This window comes from Oncorhynchus keta, chromosome 26, assembly GCF_023373465.1.
Source record: "Oncorhynchus keta strain PuntledgeMale-10-30-2019 chromosome 26, Oket_V2, whole genome shotgun sequence".
NCBI lineage: Eukaryota > Metazoa > Chordata > Actinopteri > Salmoniformes > Salmonidae > Oncorhynchus > Oncorhynchus keta.
This window is the reverse complement of record NC_068446.1, coordinates 9,028,227-9,047,362: the sequence shown is the minus strand read 5'-3', so window position 1 is coordinate 9,047,362 and position 19,136 is coordinate 9,028,227. Positions and strand designations below refer to the sequence as shown.

General features: G+C 41.9%; 1 protein-coding gene across 50 annotated transcripts in view; it reads left to right on the top strand.

Annotated features, from left to right (window-relative positions):
* LOC118358892 (serine/threonine-protein kinase Nek7-like) overlaps positions 1-19,136 on the top strand; it is a 133,153-nt gene that overhangs the window by 71,149 nt on the left and 42,868 nt on the right. For all 50 annotated transcript variants that reach the window (XM_052480160.1, XM_052480155.1, XM_052480167.1 and 47 more), the window contains exon 3: positions 7,602-7,742. In XM_052480160.1, coding sequence (XP_052336120.1) covers positions 7,602-7,742 — 141 coding nt within the window. The remainder of the gene's footprint in view (positions 1-7,601; positions 7,743-19,136) is intronic.

Sequence of the window (19,136 nt, the reverse complement as noted above, 5' to 3'; positions counted from 1 at the left end):
GCAGTGATGCAACCAGTCAGGAATGGTAACTGCCCTCACGGTCTGTTCAGTTAATCAGAATGCCCCCTTTTTTTAAATGATTTGGCATTTGTGTTGCCAGCCTAGGGTCATGCACAACTCGTATAGCAAATTTAAATGTTTTATTCAAAAACACAAAATACTGTCAAAACATTAACAATATTGTCTCATAATATTTTGGCCAAATCAAACTTTATTTGTCACATGTGCCGAACACAAGTGTAGACCTTACTGTGAAATGCTTACTAACAAGCCCTTAAATCTTCTTGAACTGCACAGTTGGTGAAGAAAATATTTACCAAATAAACTAAAGTAACACAATAACATAACAATAACGAGGTTATATACAAGGGGTACCGAGTCAGTGTACAGGTTAGAGGTCATTTGTACATGTAGGTAGGGGTTTAGTGACTATGCATAAGATAATAAACAGCGAGTAGCAACAGTGTACAAATGGGTCAATGTAATAGTTTGGTGGCCATTTGATTAATTGTTCAGCAGTCTTATGGCTTAGGGGTAGAAGCTTTTAATGAGCCTTTTAGTCCTACACTTAGCGCTCTGGTACCGCTTGCCGTGCGGTAGCAGAGAAAACAGTCTGACTTGGGTGACTGGAGTCTCTGACAATTTTATGCTTTCCTCTGACACCGACCGATTATATTGGACCTGGATTGCAGGAAGCTTGGCCCCAGTGATGTACTGGGCCGTACGCACTAACGTCTGTAGCGCCTTACGGTCAGATGCTGAGCAGTTGCCCTACCAGGCGGTGATGCAACCGGTCATGATGCTCTCGATGGTGCAGCTGAATAACTTTTTGAGGATCTGGGGATCCATGCAAAATCTTTTCAGTCTCCTGAGGGGGAAAATGTGTTGTCGTGCCCTCTTCACTGTCTTGGTGTGTTTGGACCATGATAGATCGTTGGTGATGTGGACACCAAGGAACTTGAAACTCTTGACCCACTCCATTATAGCCCCGTTGATAATGGGGGCCTGTTCGGCCCGCCTTTTCCTGTAGTCCACGATCAACTCCCTTGTCTTGCTCACATTGAGGGAAAGGTTGTTGTCCTGGCACCACACTGCCAGTTCTCTGACCTCCCTATAGGCTGTCACATCGTTGTCGGTCATCAGGAAACTTAATGATGGTGTTGAAATCGTGTTTGGTCACGCAGTTGTGGGTGAACAGGGAGTACATGAGGGGACAAAATACACACCGCTGAGGGGCCCAAGGGTTGTCGCCTACCCTTACCACCTTGGGGTGGCCTGTCAGTAAGTCCATAATCCAGTTGCAGAGGGAGGTATTTAGTCCCAGGGTCCTTTGCTTAGTGATAAGCTTTGTGGACACTATGGTGTTGAACGCTGAGCTGTAGTCAATTAACCTCTCTAGGGTACGTGGGACGCTAACGTCCCACCTGACCAACATCCAGTGAAAGTGCAGGGCGCCAAATTCAAACAGAAATCTCAGAATTAAAATTCCTCAACCATATGTATTATTCACCATTTTAAAGGTAATCTTGTTGTTAATCGCACCACAGTGTCCGATTTCAAAAAGGCTTTACGACAAAGGCATACCATGCGATTATGTTAGGTCAGTACCTCGTCACAAAAAAACACAGTCATTTTTCCAGTCAAAGAGAGCAGTCACAAAAAGCAGAACTAGATCAAATTAATCACTAACCTTTTGATCTTCATCAGATGGCACTCAAATCAAATCAAATGTATTTATATAGCCCTTCGTACATCAGCTGATATCTCAAAGTGCTGTACAGAAATCCAGCCTAAAACCCCAAACAGCAAGCAATGCAGGTGTAGGAAGCACTCATAGGACTTCATGTTACACAATACATGTATGTTTTGTTCGATAAAGTTCATATTTATATCCAAAAATCTCTGTTTACATTGAGGCGTTATGTTTTGCCTCCAAAACATCCGGTGAAAGTGCAGAGAGCCACGTCAACATACAGAAATACTCATCATAAATGTTGTATTGTCATCAAGTGTTATGCATGGAATTAAAGATCTACTTCTCCTTAATGCAACCGCTGTGTCAGATTTCAAAAAAGCTTTACGGAAAAAGCACACCATGGAATAATCTGAGTACAGCGCTCGGAGACCAAAACAAGCAATACAGATACCCGCCATGTTATGGAGTCAACAAAAGTCAGAAATAGCATTATAAATATTCAATGCACTCCCAGGAATCCCAGTTCCACAATACATGTTAGTTTTGTTCAATAAAGTCAATTTTTGTCCAAATACCTTGTTCGCGCATTTAGTACAGTAATCCAAATGCGCTGGCACTAGGTCCAGACAAAATCAAAAAAGTTATATTACAGTTCGTAGAAACATGTCAAACGATGTATATCTTTAGGATGTTTTTGTCATAAATCTTCAATGTTTCAACCGGAGAATTCCTTTGTCTTTAGAAATGAAAGGGAACGGAGCTAACTCTCACGGGCGCGCGCGCCTGACTGAGCACATGGCCTTCTGGCAGACCCATGACTCAATCACCTCTCATTCTCTCCCACTTCACAGTAGAAGCCTGAAACAAGGTTCTAAAGACTGTTGACATCTAGTGGAAGCCGTAGGAAGTGCAATATGACCCCACAGACACTGTATATTGGATATGCTGACTTGAAAACCTTTCCCAGTTCCTGGTTGGATTTCTTCCTGCCATATGAGTTCTGTTAAACTCAGACATCATTCAAACAGTTTTAGAAACGTCAGTGTTTTCTATCCAAATCTACTAATAATATGCATATCCTACCATCTGGGACTGAGTAGCAGGCAGTTTACTCTGGGAACGCTTTTCATCTGGACGTGAAAATACTGCCCCCGACCCCAAAGAAGTTAACAGCATTCTCACATACGTGTTCCTCTTGTCCAGGTGGGAAAAGGCTGTGTGGAGTTTGACTGTGTCATCTGTGGATATGTTGGGGCGGTATGCGAATTGGAGTGGGTCTAGGGTATCCGGGAGGATGCTGTTGATGTGAGCCATGACCAGCCTTTCAAAGCACCTCATGGCTACTGATGTGAGTGCTACGGTTAGGCAGGTTACCTTCGTTTCCTTGGGCACAGGGACTATGGTGGTCTGCTTGAAACATGTATTACAGATTAATTCAGGGAGAGGTTGAAAATGTCAGTGAAGACGCTTGCCAGTTGGTCCTCCCATGCTTTGAGAACATGTCCTGGTAATCCATCTGGCCCCGTGGCTTTGTGAATGTTTGTCTGTTTAAAGGTCTTGCTCACATTGGCTACCTAAAGCGATATTACAAAGTCATCCAGAACAGCTGGTGCTCTCTTGCATGCTTCGGTGTTGCTTGCCTCGAAGCGAGCATAAAAGGCATTTAGCTCGTCTGATAGGCTTGCGTCACTGGGAAGCTCGCATCTGGCTTTCCCTTTGTAGGCAGTAATAGTTTTCAAGCCCTGCCATATCCGACGAGCGTCAGAGCCGGTGTAGTATGATTCATTCTTAATCCTGTATTGAAGCTTTGCTCGTTTGATGGTTCATCTGAGGGCAACGTTAGATTTCTTATAGGCGTCCGGATTAGTGTCCCACTCCTTGAAAGCGACAGCTCTAGCCTTGAGCTCTAATCAAATCAAATTGTATTGGTCACGTACACATGGTTAGCAGATGTTAATTTGAGTGTAGCAAAATGCTTCTGCCATGATAGATGCGGATGTTGCCTGTCATCCATGGCTTCTGGTTGGGTTATGTACGTACGGTCAGTATGGGGATGCCGTCATCGATGCAGTTATTGATGAAGCCGATGACTGAGGTGGTATACTTCTCAATGCCATTGGATGAATCCTGGAACGTATTCCATTCTGTGCATGCAAAACTGTCCTGTAGCTAGTAAGCAGGAATCAGGAGGTTAGAATTATTGTCAGGTTTGCCAAATGGAGGGTGGGGGAGAGCTTTGTATGCATCTCTGTGTGTGGAGTAAAGGTGGTGTAGAGATTCATTTAAAAAAATTCTCTGGTTGCACATGTGACATGCTGCTAAGAATTTGGGAAAACTGATTTAAGTTGGTCTGCATTAAAGTCCTCGGACACTAGGCGCGCCGCTTCAAGGTGAGCATTTTCTTTTTTGCTTATGCGCTTATAAAGTTGTTTGAGTGTGGTCTTAGTGCCAGCATCGATCTGTGGTGGTAAAAAGACGCCTACGAATAATATACATGAGAACTCTCTTGGTAGATAGTGTGGTCTTCAGTTTATCATAAGGTACTCTACCTCAGGCAATATTGCTTACCTCAGGCAAGCAATACCTTGAGACTTCTTTAATATTAGACATCGCTCACCAGCCCAGCCCTAGTGTGTGTGTTGTCCTAGGAACCTCTTCTGTCGTTGCCGCAGGTCTGTGTTCTGTTCATGCAGACTTTGTTTTAATTGTGAAACGAATCTGAAGTGAACACATCTTAAGCTGCTCCTTCCCTCCCTCCATCATGACACTGTGCTCTCACCCTCCTCTCCTCCTCCTTCCCAGAGTCTGCCCGCCTGCCTGTGAGGGTGTCCCCGGGTCGTGGTTGGGGCCAGGCACCGGTGACATGTGGCATTGTGATATCTGTCGCCTCCTCTCTTCCTCCACCACACCAACAGACACGTTTACAAAATGGCTGCAAAGGTCACGCTCTGCTCTGTGTGTTTTCACACATCACAACCCCAAGGCTCATTCCAGCCTGTTTTCTTAGCTTTTTAATTTTAGACATTCACTGGCGAGCCGAGTTTCAGGGCGCCACATGCATCCCTTGGAAGAGGAGGGCACTGTGGGGGGTTGTTGTCGCTAGCTGACTGGTCCAGCATAAGTCACCTCAAGTGCAACAGCGTCATGTTAACTGTGATGTGCCATGGCAGACTACAGCACAGACACACACTCAAATGATTGTCCTCGTTGGACATAATAATGACCTAATAAGATTTAGTGGTTCAGGAAGAGTCACATTTTTTCTCTGTTAAAGGAACACTTTGGGATTTTGAGTCAGATGAACTCGTGTATACCATTTTGATGTCTCTGTGTCCAGTATGAAGGAAGTTAGAGGCAGTTTTCTGAGCCAATGCTAACTAGTGTCTCCCACAGACTTCCAGTCAATGTGCTATCTGCTAGCATGCTAAAATAAAATTGAATTTGTCATGCGCCGAATACAACTGGTGTAGACATACCGGGAAATGCTTGCTTTACAAGCACTGCCCAATGATGAAGAGTAAAACAAATATTTATTTATATATATATATATATATATATATATATATATAGTAACACATGAGGAATAATGTTTTATTAATATTTTTTTTTAAATCACATTGTAGGATTTTTAATGAATTTGCAAATTATGGTGGAAAATAAGTATTTGGTCACCTACAAACAAGCAAGGTTTCTGGCTCTCACAGACCTGTAACTTATTTCAGATGCTCCTCTGTCCTCCACTCGTTACCTGTATTAATCGCACCTGTTTGAACTTGTTATCAGTATAAAAGACAACTGTCCACAACCTCAAACAGTCACACTCCAAACTCCACTATGGCCAAGACCAAAGAGCTGTCAAAGGACACCAGAAACTAAATTGTAGACCTGCGCCAGGCCTGTTCAGGGGTAGAATGACAGATTTGTACCTTGTCAGCTCGGGGGTTTGAACTTGCAACCTTCCGGTGACTAGTCCAACGCTCTAACCACTAGGCTACCCTGCCGCTCCATCCATTTCTATTGGGCACAAAATCATCTGAAACACAACCAGAACAAACAGCCAATGCATCCAACATGTTTCCAGTGTCACAAGCTTGATGTAATCATTGTGTTCTAGGAATATGGGACCAAATACTAAAATGTTCACTATATCAATACACATATATATGAATCTGTCCCAATACTTTTGTTCTCATAAAATGGGGGGACTATGTACAACCTGTATGGATGAAAATACCCTCAAATGAAAGCTGACAGTCTGCACTTTAACCTCAGTCATTGTATCATTTCAAATCGAAAGTGCTGGAGTACAGAAACCAAAAATTAAATATAAATGTCACTGTCCCAGTACTTTTAGAGCTCACTTTGGTTTATATGTTGTCAACAATCTAAGCCAACCCCGTCTGTTTTGACCCGTACCTGCGCACGTGTCTGTTTTGTTGCTAAACAACCAACCCGTCTATAGGATTCCACCTTCCTCTTTTGTTGTCCTTTTGCATGTTTGATGTCTCGTCGGAGGTCCGTGTCCTGTTCCTTGTAAGCGGTAGCTCTAGCCTTTAGCCCAGTGTTACTGTGGGGACAACGCTGTCTATGCACTTATTGATGTAACTGTTGTGGTATACTCCTCAATGCTATCGGATGAATCCCGGAACATATCCCAGTTTGTACTAGCAAAACAGTCTTGTAGCCTCGCGTCTCCTTCATCTGATCACTTCCGTATTGATCCCATCATTGGTACTTCTTGTTTGAGCATTTTTTTGTAAATAGGAAGCAGGAGAATGGAGTCATGGTCAGATTTGCTGAAGGGAGGATGAGGGAGGGCCTTGTATGTGTTTTTGGGGGTAGAATAAAAGTTTAAGAATTAGAGTTTTAGCGTCCCTAGTGGCGCAATAGACTTGTTGGTAGAAGTGAGGTAGGTCGGTTTTAAGTCTCCAGAAACGCTGCCTCTGAGTGAGCGGTTTCTTGTTTGCCTATGGTTCGAGAATGGTGCTGGCTTGTGGAGGGATGTAGACAGCGGTGATAATTTCGGATGAGAATTCTCTTGGTGGATAAAAGGGTCTGCAGCTTACCCTGAGGTATTCTATACTGAACAAAAATATAAATGCATGTTGCATCAATTTCAAAGATTATGCTGAGTTACAATTCATAGAAGGAATCAGTCAATTTAAATATATTAATCTGTCAGCTGGATGGATTATCTTGGCAAAGGAGAAATGCTCATTAATAGGGATGCAAACTAATTTGTGCACAACATTTGAGATAAATTTCAGGTAACTTTTATTCCAGCTCATGATACATGGGATCAGCAAATTACATGCTGCGTTTATATTTTTGTTCAGTATATATCAGGTAGGCAAAAGCTGCTAGCACATAGCACAATGACTAGAGGTCTATGGGTAACGCTAGTTAGCAACTTCCATCTCTGCACGCAGAGACATAGAAATGATATCCACGAGTTCATATATATAATAATAATATATGCCATTTAGCAGACGCTTTTATCCAAAGCGACTTACAGTCATGTGTGCATACATTCTACGTATGGGTGGTCCCGGGAATCGAACCCACTACCCTGGCGTTACAAGCGCCATGCTCTACCAACTGAGCTACAGAAGGTCATATGATGCTGGGGGAAGTAGATAAAGGGCCTCATTGACAAATCCTGAATTATCCCTTTAACTGTAAATATGCATAAATAATCACTAAGTTTAATGTTGTTTTTCTGGACAGGAAATGCCATGTTCAGCAGAAAAACTAGGAGATGAGATGGATTCTGCTTTATCACACAATCTATTGTAAACCATTCCATGTTCAACATGCTGTAAAACTCTAATCATAACTGCAAGGGAAGGCATCAGGGGTGTAGGCCTACGTGTGTGACTGTGTGTTGTCTGTGTCGGCCTTGCAGAAGCCGCTTCAGCCGGACATGGGCCACAACTCTCTGGCTAACTTCCAGATTGAGAAGAAGATTGGGCGGGGCCAGTTCAGTGAGGTGTACCGGGCCAGGTACCTGATGGACAACACCTCCATGGCCCTCAAGAAGGTTCAGGTGAGAGAGCCTCACACACGTGCGCACACATAGCACACACCATAATATTTCCCCCACCTTTCAAGATACCCAAGGACACATTTCAGGGGTTTGATGTCACCAATTTTCCTACATATTCTCAAACTACTTAACTTCTTGCGTCGAGCCAACCCGGATCCGGGATCATGATTACAGCCTCAAGCCCATTACCATAACGCAACGTTAACTATTAATGAAAATCACAAATGAAATGAAATCAATATGCTAGCTCTCAAGCTTAGCCTTTTGTTAACAACATTGTCATCTCAGATTTTCAAAAATATGCTTCTCAAACCATAGCAAACTAGCATTTAGCGGTAGCATTTAGCGTTAGCATTAGCAGGCAACATTTTCGCTAAAACATTCAATAAATCATTTACTTCGGATGTTTTCAATTAGGAGACTCTCAGTTAGATAGCAAATGTTCAGTTTTCCTGAAAGATTATTTGTGCAGGAGAAATCGGTCCGTTTTCTGCGTCATGTTTGGCTACCAAAAAAAAAACGCAAATTCATTCATCCAAACGCCAAACTTTCTTCCACATTAACTCCATAATATCGACTGAAACATGGTAAACGTTGTTTAGAATCAATCCTCAAGGTGTTTTCACATATCTCTTCATGATGTATCATTCCTGGAAGTCTCCTCTCTGTCTCAATCACATGGATGAATGCGAGCAGCTTGAGATTACGCAACAATTTCAACAAAGGACACCGGGCGGACCCCTGGTAAATGTAGTCTCTTATCTTCCAATGATATGCCTACAAATACGTCACAATGCTGCAGACAACTTGGAGAAACGATAGAAAGGGCAGGCTAATTCGTGGCGCTTTCACAGCCATATAAGGAGACAATGAAAAACAGAGCATCAAAAATCCTGCTCATTTCCTGTTTGAAGTTTCATCTTGGTTTCGCCTGTTGCATCAGTTCTGGGGCACTCACAGATAATATCTTTGCAGTTTTGGAAACATCAGTGTTTTCTTTCCAAAGCTGCCAATTATATGCATAGTCGAGCATCTTTTTGTGACAAAATATTGAGCTTAAAACGGGCACGTTTTTTTTATCCAATAATGACATAGCGCCCCCATAGGTTGAAGAGGTTAATATTTTCTAGTTCAAATCAACATCTATATCTGAATGTTTATCAAAGTTAGCTGACTAACTTATCAAATGTATTAGTGTACTTGCTGAAAGCAAAACCACTCTAGAAATGGCACATACTCATATTATTATAATTTGCCTTCTTCCGCTCGCCCTAGTGCTTTAACGGCTTGAAAAATGTTGTGGCCATAAAATGATTAGCATAAAAATAATCCACCAACAGTAGTGGTAACTCTTGAACTAGAGGCACCAAACTAACTTTCAGTCTATCTAATCAATCACTCAATCGATCAATATTTCCATCTACCTACTTTTTCAACTATAACCAGTCACTACCGTTACGACTGCAGTCATTAACACTACTGTGACTTATTCTACAACCACAAATACTTTAAGACAAGCACACACACATTTTCTTTAGGAAATATACTTTTGTAGTTCATCCTGCTTTGCGATCATTACTCTATACTAGTGTATACACGATATACCGGTCCAATAATGTCCACTTCACTTTTATGCGTATCTCATGTATAGTATCTCTTTCCAGCCTTCACTCACCTGCATGTCTCTCCGTCCGCTCTTCCTTTGCATCTATTCCTCCATAAATGTTTTAAATATAATTTAGCCATGATGGAGAGCGGGGTTGCAGACCCTGATGTCTTCTGTTGTTACATTTGTACATGTTTTACATTAGAGCAGTGTGCAGAGAGAGCAAAGTTGATACATTGTATCAGTTCATCGCCTGGTATAACCAAGAGCACAGGCCAGTCTGAGTAGGCTTTGCAATTGCAAGTTCGCTCGTCAGAGGAAAATGGAATGAACTTCACGACAGGCGTGTTTGCAGCTTTTACAGCAAAGAAAACGGCGTGTCTAGCCCAGAAGAAAACGGCGTGTCTAGCCCAGAAGAAAACGGCGTGTCTAGCCCAGAAGAAAACGGCGTGTCTAGCCCAGAAGAAAACGGCGTGTCTAGCCCAGAAGAAAACGGCGTGTCTAGCCCAGAAGAAAACGGCGTGTCTAGCCCAGAAGAAAACGGCGTGTCTAGCCCAGAAGAAAACGGCGTGTCTAGCCCAGAAGAAAACGGCGTGTCTAGCCCAGAAGAAAACGGCGTGTCTAGCCCAGAAGAAAACGGCGTGTCTAGCCCAGAAGAAAACGGCGTGTCTAGCCCAGAAGGTTAGAAAAATATGACCCATATTACCAGAGTTCCCTTTTTTTTCTCCCTGTACGATTTCCCACGCATTTTTTAAATCAAATTTCACAAACCATGTCGCAGGCCATTTTAAACTAATCCTGTTGTTCATTCATGTTACCGAGCAAGCTAACAACCTATTAACTTGACATTAGATTGACACGAGTAAAGTAAAATGGTCTGCTACTCATGAGATGTGCTTCAAAGGTAGGATTTATATAAGCCTAATGTAAGCCTAAACTATATATATATATATATAAAAATCTACCTCTTTCTGGTGTTCCTTAAATTCTGTTTGGTGCCTAATCCTTTTAAAGTTGGGAGAAGTTTTTGAGGGAGGGAGATTCTTCTCTGTTAACTGAAGAGTAAAGAGGATTTCAGTGTTTTCCCCTTACTGCCACAATGACATGCAGACCATAATGCATGTATATTCATTCCTCCAGCCAAATCACGGGTAGGCCTCTGCAAAAATGTACAGTGAACAGTGTGAAGTTAATTCAATATGTGTTGTATTGAGTTGAATTGTGAATATCAGTTACAGTATTTTTGCATAGCACATGCGCATTACATTTATAAAACGGGAACAAGTGTTCTGGGTAGGGAACAGGACAAGGACACTTGGCCGCTCTGAATTGTATCACAATATTTTGTGATTTTGATGGATATGATTTATTTAAGAGTCGTACACCTACCGGTGCCCAGCCCATTTGAGCTTTCAAGACACTACTAAATACATACCATTTTCCTTGTACTCAAAACAAAATAACATTTTTACAAATTATAGGCATACAATAATCATGGAAAGTACAGATACCATCTAGCCACACTACACAAACAGTACATTTCTCCTTCTACTCCAGGCATTGTGAACAAACAATACTACTTGGTTATCGTGATACTTGGCCTGGTATTATATTGTTAGTAAAATGTTTGTGTCTTGACAACACTATTCTCTACTATCTCTGTATTTAATATTTAACCGTGTCTTTATTTGGGTTTACTGCATTATTGAAATGCTTTATTAATATGTGTATGTGTTAAACAGAGTGCTGGAAGACTAACTTGTCTAACTCGATTCAACTGTCAGTGTTCATGTCTGGTGGTGGTGTGACAGTCTTCATTTACAGAATCCATCTATAGACTGTAGAAGATGGCTCAGAAAGTAGGAAACTAGTGTCTTCGGATTATTCCTTTATAACATGGGAGTGCTTGCCACACTCTAGTGACACATACAGTAGTTTCCACCATCATGACACCTGAAGTAAATTGTTGAACACACATTTCTATGTTTTTAAGGTGCATTATGGCTCTAAAAATATAGAATTCCTCTGTATGCTGATTCACGTGTGTGTGTGTGTGTGTGTGTTCACAGACACCGCTCTTTCTTTAGCTAGTCAACCCACAACAATTTACCTCCTCGTCTCAGCAACATCACAAGATGAGTATGTCAATGGGTTCACTTTACCGAGAACCACGCTTGTGATTATCAATACAGCAAGCTATCAAATCTTATTTGTCACATGAGCCAAATACAACGGGTATAAGACCTTATCGTGAAATGCTTACTTACCATCCCATAACCAACAATGCAGTTCAAGAAAGAGTTAAGAAAATATTTGCTACATTAACGAAAGTAAAAAAATAATAATGAAAAAGTAACATAATAAAATACAAAAATGAGGCTATATACAGGGGGTACTGGTACCGAGTCAATGTGCAGGGGTACAGGTTCGTCAAGGTCATTTGTACATGTAGGTAGGGGTGAGGTGACTATGCATAGATGGTTAACAGTGAGTAGCAGCAGTGTAAAAACAAAGGGGGGGTGTTAATGTAAATAGTCCAGGTGGCCATTTGATTAGGTGTCCAGCAGTCTTGGGGGTAGAAGCTGTTTAAGGAGCCTTTTTGTCCTAGACTTGGCGTTCCCCGAACCGCTTGCCGTGCAGGTGAGGGAAGAACAGTCTATGACTTGGGTGACTGGAGTCTTTGACAATTGTTTGGGCCTTCCTCTGACACCGCCTAGTATATAGGTCCTGGATGGCAGGAAGCTTGTCCCCAGTGATGTACTGGGCCATACGCACTACCCTCTGTAGCGCCTAACGGTCAGATGCCGAGCAGTTTCCATACGAGCCGGTGATGCAACCGGTCAGGACGCTCTCGATTGTTCAGCTGTAGAACTTTTTGAGGATCTGGGGACCCATGACAAATCTTTTACTTATTTATTTTTTCCACCTTTTATTTAACCAGGTAGGCCTGTTGAGAACAAGTTCTCATTTACAACTGCAACCTGGCCAAGATAAAGCAAAGCAGTGCAACACAAACAACAGAGTTACACATGGGATAAACAAACGTACAGTCAATAACACAATAGAAAGTCTATATGCATAGTGTGCAAATATATTAATATTAGGGAGGTAAGGAAATAAATAGGCCATAGTGGCAAAATAATTACCATTTAGCAATTAACACTGGAGTGATAGATGTGCAGAAGATGAATGTGCAAGTAGAGATTGGGTGCAAAGGAGCAAAAAAATAAGTAACAATATGGGGATGAGGTAGTTGGGTGGGCTCTTTACAGATGGGCTGTGTACAGCTGAAATGATCGGTAAGCTGCTCTGACAGCTGATGCTTAAAGTTGGTGAGGGAGATATAAGACTCCAGCTTCAGTAATTTTTGCAATTCATTCCAGTCATTGGCAGCAGAGAACTGGAAGGAAAGGTGGCCTAAGGAGGAATTGGCTTTGGGGATGACCAGTGAAATATACCTGCTGGAGCGCGTGCTACGGGTGGGTGCTGCTATGGTGACCAGTGAGCTGAGATAAGGTGGGGCTTTACCTAGCAAAGACTTATAGATTACCTGGAGCCAGTGGGTTTGGCGATGAATATGTAGCGAGGGCCAGCCAACGAGAGCATACAGGTTGCAGTGGTGGGTAGTATTTGGGGCTTCGGTGACAAAACGGATGGCATTGTGATAGACTACATCCAATTTGCTGAGTAGAGTGTTGGAGGCTATTTTGAAAATGACATCGCCAAAGTCAAAAATCGATAGGATAGTCAGTTTTACGAGGGTATGTTTGACAGCATGAGGGAAGGATGCTTTGTTGCGAAATAGGAAGCTGATTCTAGATTTAATTTTGGATTGGAGATGCTTAATGTGAGTCGTTAAGGAGAGTTTACACTCTAACCAGACACCTAGGTTTTTGTAGTTGTCCACATAAGTCGAACCAGCCAGAGTGGTGATGCAAGATGGGCCGGCGGGTGCGGGCAGAGATCGGTTGAAGAGCATTTAGTTTTACTTGCATTTATGAGCAGTCTGAGGCCACGGAAGGAGTGTTGTATGGCATTGAAGCTCATCTGGAGGTTTGTTAACACCGTATCCAAAGAAGAGCCAGAAGTATAGAGGATGGTGTCATCTGTGTGGAGGTGGATCAGAGAATCACCAGCAGCAAGAGCGACATCATTGCATTAGCGTATACAGAGAAAAGAGTCGGCCCGAGAATTGAACCCTGTGGCACCCCCATAGAGACTGCCAGAGGTCCAGACAACGGGCCCTCCGATTTGACACACTGAACTCTATCTGAGAAGTAGTTGGTGAACCAGGCGAGGCAGTCATTTTAGATAAGAATATGGTGATTGACAGAGTCAAACCTTGGCCAGGTTGATGAAGATGGCTGCACACTATTGTCTTTTATCAATGGCGGTTATGATATCGTTTAGGACCTTGAGCATGGCTGAGGGTCACCCATGACCAGCTCGGAAACCAGATTGCATAGCGGAGAAGTTACGGTGGGATTCGAAATGGTCAGTGATCCGTTTTGTTAACTTTGCTTTCGAAGACTTTAGAAAGGCGGGGTAGGATAGAGATAGGACTGTAACAGTTTGACTCTAGAGTTTCTCCCCCTTTGAAGAGCCTTCCAATCTTTAGGGATCTCAGATGATACGAAAGAGAAGTTGAACAGGCTAGTAATAAGGGTTGCAACAATTGTGGCGGATAATTTTAGAAAGAGGGCCCAGATTGTCTCGCCCAGCCTATTTGTTGGTGGTCAGATTTTGCAGCTCTCAGAACATCAGCTATCTGGATTTAGGTGAAGGAGAAATGGCGGAGGCTTAGGCAAGTTGCTATAGGAGGTGCAGAGCTGTTGACTGAGGTAGGAGTAGCCAGGTGGAAAGCATGACCAGCCGTAGAAAAATGTTTATTGAAATTATCGATTATCGTAGATTTATCGGTAGTGTGTTATTCCGAGCCTCAGTGCAGTGGTCAGCTGTGAGGAGGTGCTCTTATTCTCCATGGACTTTACAGTGTCCCAAAACTTTTTGGAGTTTGTGCTACAGGACGCAAATTCCTGTTTGAAAAAGCTAGCCTTTGCTTTCCTAACTGCCTGTGTATATTGGTTCCTAACTTCCCTGAAAAGTTGCATATGTCGGGGGCTTTTCGATGCTAATGCAGTATGCCACAGTATGTTTTTGTGCTGGTCAAGGGCAGTCAAGTCTGGAGTGAACCAAGGGATATATCTGTTCTTAGTTCTACATTTTTTGGAATGGGGCATGCTTATTTAAGAGGGTGAGGGTTGAGGGTTGTTAATGTCATAAATGACTATTGTAGCTGGAAACGGCAGATTTTTTCCCCAATGGAATATCTACATAGGCGTACAGAAGCCCATTATCAGCAACTGTCACTCCTGTGTTCCAATGGCACGTTGTGTTAGCAAATCCAAGTTTATCATTTTAAAAGGCTAATTAATTGATCATTAGAAAACCCTTTTGTAATCATTTTGTTTGACCCAAGTTAAACCATTTAAAGGCAGTGCTAACAAATACTAATTGAGCGTATGTAAACTTCTGACCCACTTGGAATGTGATGAAAGAAATAAAAGCTGAAATAAATCATTCTCTCTACTATTATTCTGACATTTCACATTGTTAAAATAAAGTGGTGATCCTAACTGACCTAGACAGGGAATTTTTACTAGGATAAAATGTCAGGAATTGTGAATAATGTAGTTTAAATGTATTTGGCTAAGTTGTATTTAAACTTGCGACCATCTCAGTGAACTAATTCATTGTGGAGGCCGAGACTAAGAGCCAATTTATGCTTGAACCGAAAATGTGGTCTGAGGCAAAATATGCAGGGTATGACGGAATTGCAGAGCCTCCAGAGGCATGCAGATGCCAAATCGAGCTCCATACCACATCGCCATGCGCCTCCCAAATTTTGTAACAATGCGGAGAGCTCTGTATAGCTCTGCATTGACATGATTAGTTGATGGGATGTGGGGGTGGTACATCCTGTAGAAAACAAACTCACTCACTTGACAACAGCTCTGCACTCAATCATATAGAGTATGAATGCCCTGACTTCTGCTGAGGCCGTATCACCGTAAATGCTGCATGGCCAATGCAGACGTCGGATTGCCCAGATGCATAATGCACTTCTCTCTACAGAATGCACTCTCTCCCGCAAATTTGTGCACTTTCATTGTTACGTAACTTAATTTTGTGAATGGTTTGCATTTGATTGTTAGTGTATATTAATTCCCATTACATAGATCCCCAGTAGTACATTTGCCATTAATTCCTATAATGTCTAATCTACAGTCCAAAACGATGTCCTCGCCGTTGAAAAAATATGCTTCCATTTTGGAGTCAAAGCTATGGTCGCTAGCTGAATCTTCTTCCAAAAGAAGATCTGTTTCACTGTCACGATCAATTTCCTCTAATTTTTGTCTACATTCGTATATGTAGTCTTAGATTGAGCTTTCCCTGACTTATTCGCCATGATGTTCGATATATAAACAGCTGAAGATGCTCGTTACCGAAAAAGGGCTGTGCGCCATAAACTTGGCTCCTTCCAGTATGATTGTTCAATGGCGAATGACCATCTTTACGCAGGAGTTTCCTACATGGGTTGGTCTTCCAACACATAACCATTGCATATTGCAGTATTCCTCAGCTCATTGGCTATCTACCCAGCTAGATTTCAAGACGATAAGTGGTCATTGGGTTAAAAGACAGTCAATCAACGAAACAGTGGGCAAATCATTGGTGCACAATGATGTCATGACTTGCTGTCTTCAAATCGTTTTCTTTCAGTCAATACGTCCCGCGAAATGGCCCATCACGTTTGATTGTGTTACAAACAAACCAGTTGATTGCAGTGAAACCAAACATGACTGGAAAAGTTACGTTCTGTGTGGGTTATTTACCTGGAATGTGTCGTCAAATGGAATGAGACGGAATTCACGACACAAGCGGTTCACAAAATGTTTTTTGTTAGGCTACAAAAACGGATTTTATCAAACAAAAGATCATTCATTGTGTAACAGTGAGCATTGGGATTGCAAACAGACGAAGATCGTCAAAGGTAAATGATTTATTTTATTGCAGTTTGTGTTTTCGTTACACCTGTGCTTGTTGAAATGTTTGTTTTTTATGGGGCTCTATGCTCAGATAATCGCATCGTGTTTTGTCGCAGTAAATCCTTTTTTAAATCTGACAACGCAGTTGGATTAGCAAGATTCTAGGCTTTCGATACATGTGAGACATTTGTATTTTCATGAATGTTTAATATGACTATTTATGTAGCGATCACCGTATGTTGTGGAATTTCAGCCCGCTAGCGGGTTCCGTGCTCAGAGGGGTTAAAAACTTCTTAGGGCTGCAATTCCGTTAACGGGATCGATATGACAACAGCCAGTGAAAGTGCAGGGCACCAAATTCAAAACAACAGAATCTCATAATTAAAATTCCTCAAACATACATGTATCTTATAACGTTTTAAAGATAATCTTGTTGTTAATCCAACCACAGTGTCCGATTTCAAATAGGCTTTATATCAATCAACCAACCAGAGTGTTTACAAACAGTACAGGAACTACATCATCCAAGTGTGTTGATCATATCTTTACTAATTCTGCAGAACTTTGTTCTAAAGCTGTGTCCACACCCATTGGATATATTGACCATAATATAGTGACTACAGTGGCTTGCGAATGTATTCACCCCCTTTGGCATTTTTACAAATTTCTTGCCTTACAACCTGGAATTAAAATATATTTTTGGGGAGTTTGTATCATTTGATTAACACAACATGCCTATGACTTTGAAGATGCCAAATATTTTTTATTGTGAAAGAAACAAGAAATAAGAAAATAAAAAAAACTTGCGTGCATAACAACCCCCCCAAAAAAAAAGTAAATACTCTGTAGAGCCACCTGTTGCAGAAATTACAGCTACATGTCTCTTGGGGTATGTCTCTATAAGCTTGGCACTGGGCTTTGACTAGGCCATTCCAATACATTTAAATGCTTCCCAATGAACCACTCGAGTGTTGCTTAATCAGTATGCTTAGGGCCATTGGCCTGCTGGAAGGGGAACCCCTGTCCAAGTCTCAAATCTCTGGAAGACTGAAACCGGTTTCCCTCAGGAATTTCCCTGTATTTAGCGCCATCCATAATTTCTTCATTTCTGACCAGTTTCCCAGTCCCTGCCAATGAAAAACATCCCCACAGCATGATGCTGCCATCACCATGCTTCACTGTGGGGATGGTGTTCTCGGGGTGATGATAGGTGTTGGGTTTGTGCCAGACGTAGCGTTTTACTTGATGGCCAATAAGCTCAATTTTAGTCTCATCTGACCAGAGTGCCTCCTTCCATATGTTTGGGGAGTCTGCCACATGCTGTGTTTGCTTATTTTTTTCTTTAAGCAATGGCTTTATTCTAGCCTTTCTTCTGTAAAGACCAGCTTTGTGGAGTGTATGGCTTAAAGTGGTGCCATGAACAGATACTCCAATCTCTGCTCTGCTTCAGGGTTATCTTTGATCTCTTAGTTGCCTCTGATTAATGCCTTCCTTGCCTGGTCCATGAGTTTTGGTAGGTGGCTCTCTCTTGGCAGGTTTGTTGTGGTGCCATATTCTTCCAATTTTTTAATAATGGATGTAATGGCCCTCCGTAGGATGTTCAAAGTTTCTGATATATTTTTTTAACCCAACCCTGATCTGTACTTATCCACAATTTTGTCTCTGACCTGTTTGGAGAGCTCCTTGGTCTTCGTGGTGCCCCTTGGTTAATGGTGTTGCAGACTCTGGGGCCTTTCAGAACAGGTGTATATATACTGAGATCATGTGACAGATCATGTGACGCTTAGATTGCACACATGTGGACTTTATTTAACTAATAATGTGATTTCTGAAGGTAATTGGTTGCACCAAATCTTATTTAGGGGCTTCATAGCGAAGGGGGTGAATATATATGCGCGCACCACTTTTCCGTTTTTTCCCCCTACAATTTTTTTGAAACAAGTTATTTTTTTCCATTTCACTTTGCCAATTCGGACTATTTTGACTATGTCCATTTACATGAAATCCAAATAAAAATCCATTCAGATTACAGGTTGTAATGCAACAAAATATGAAAAACACAGATGGGGATGAATACTTTTGCAAGGCAAAACGACACTGGGCCAATTGTGCGCCGCCCTATAGGACTTCCACTCACGGCCTGATGTGATGCAGCCTGTATTCGTAGTGCTATAGACCGCTGTGCTGCTTGGGAGCCCTTCAGTTGTATTTTTATTGTTATTGTTTTAAATAGTTGTATTGTTCTTTTGGTCATGGTGTTCTTAGTTTAGATCTGTGTTGCGGGTCCTGTCCGTTAGTGTTCTGTATTTTGTCATGTTCCGTGTTTTGTGTGGACCCTTCTTCAGCAGCTAATGGGGATCCGAATACAAATCATAAATCATATGTTGAACAAATTATAGCCTCCTTGGACTTTCTCGCTCTGTAAGACAGGGATGGGCAACTGTAGACCCGCGGACCAATATATATTTTTTCAAATTATTGTGTTTTCATTTGTTTGGTGGGGGGATTCAGTCGGCGTGTCAATTTACTGTAATAGATGCACAAAGTGCAATTCTGAAATGTAGTTGTTCATCAGCAGTCCCTCAATTAGCCAATTCCAGCATAATATTTTTGGTTTGATTTGCCAGCTATCTAAACTTGTAGTAAGCATGGTCGAATTACCGACCGTTGGCCCATTGGTAATCAATTATCATATTAAAAACTGCAAACATTTTGTCTCCACCCCATGTCAAAATATTT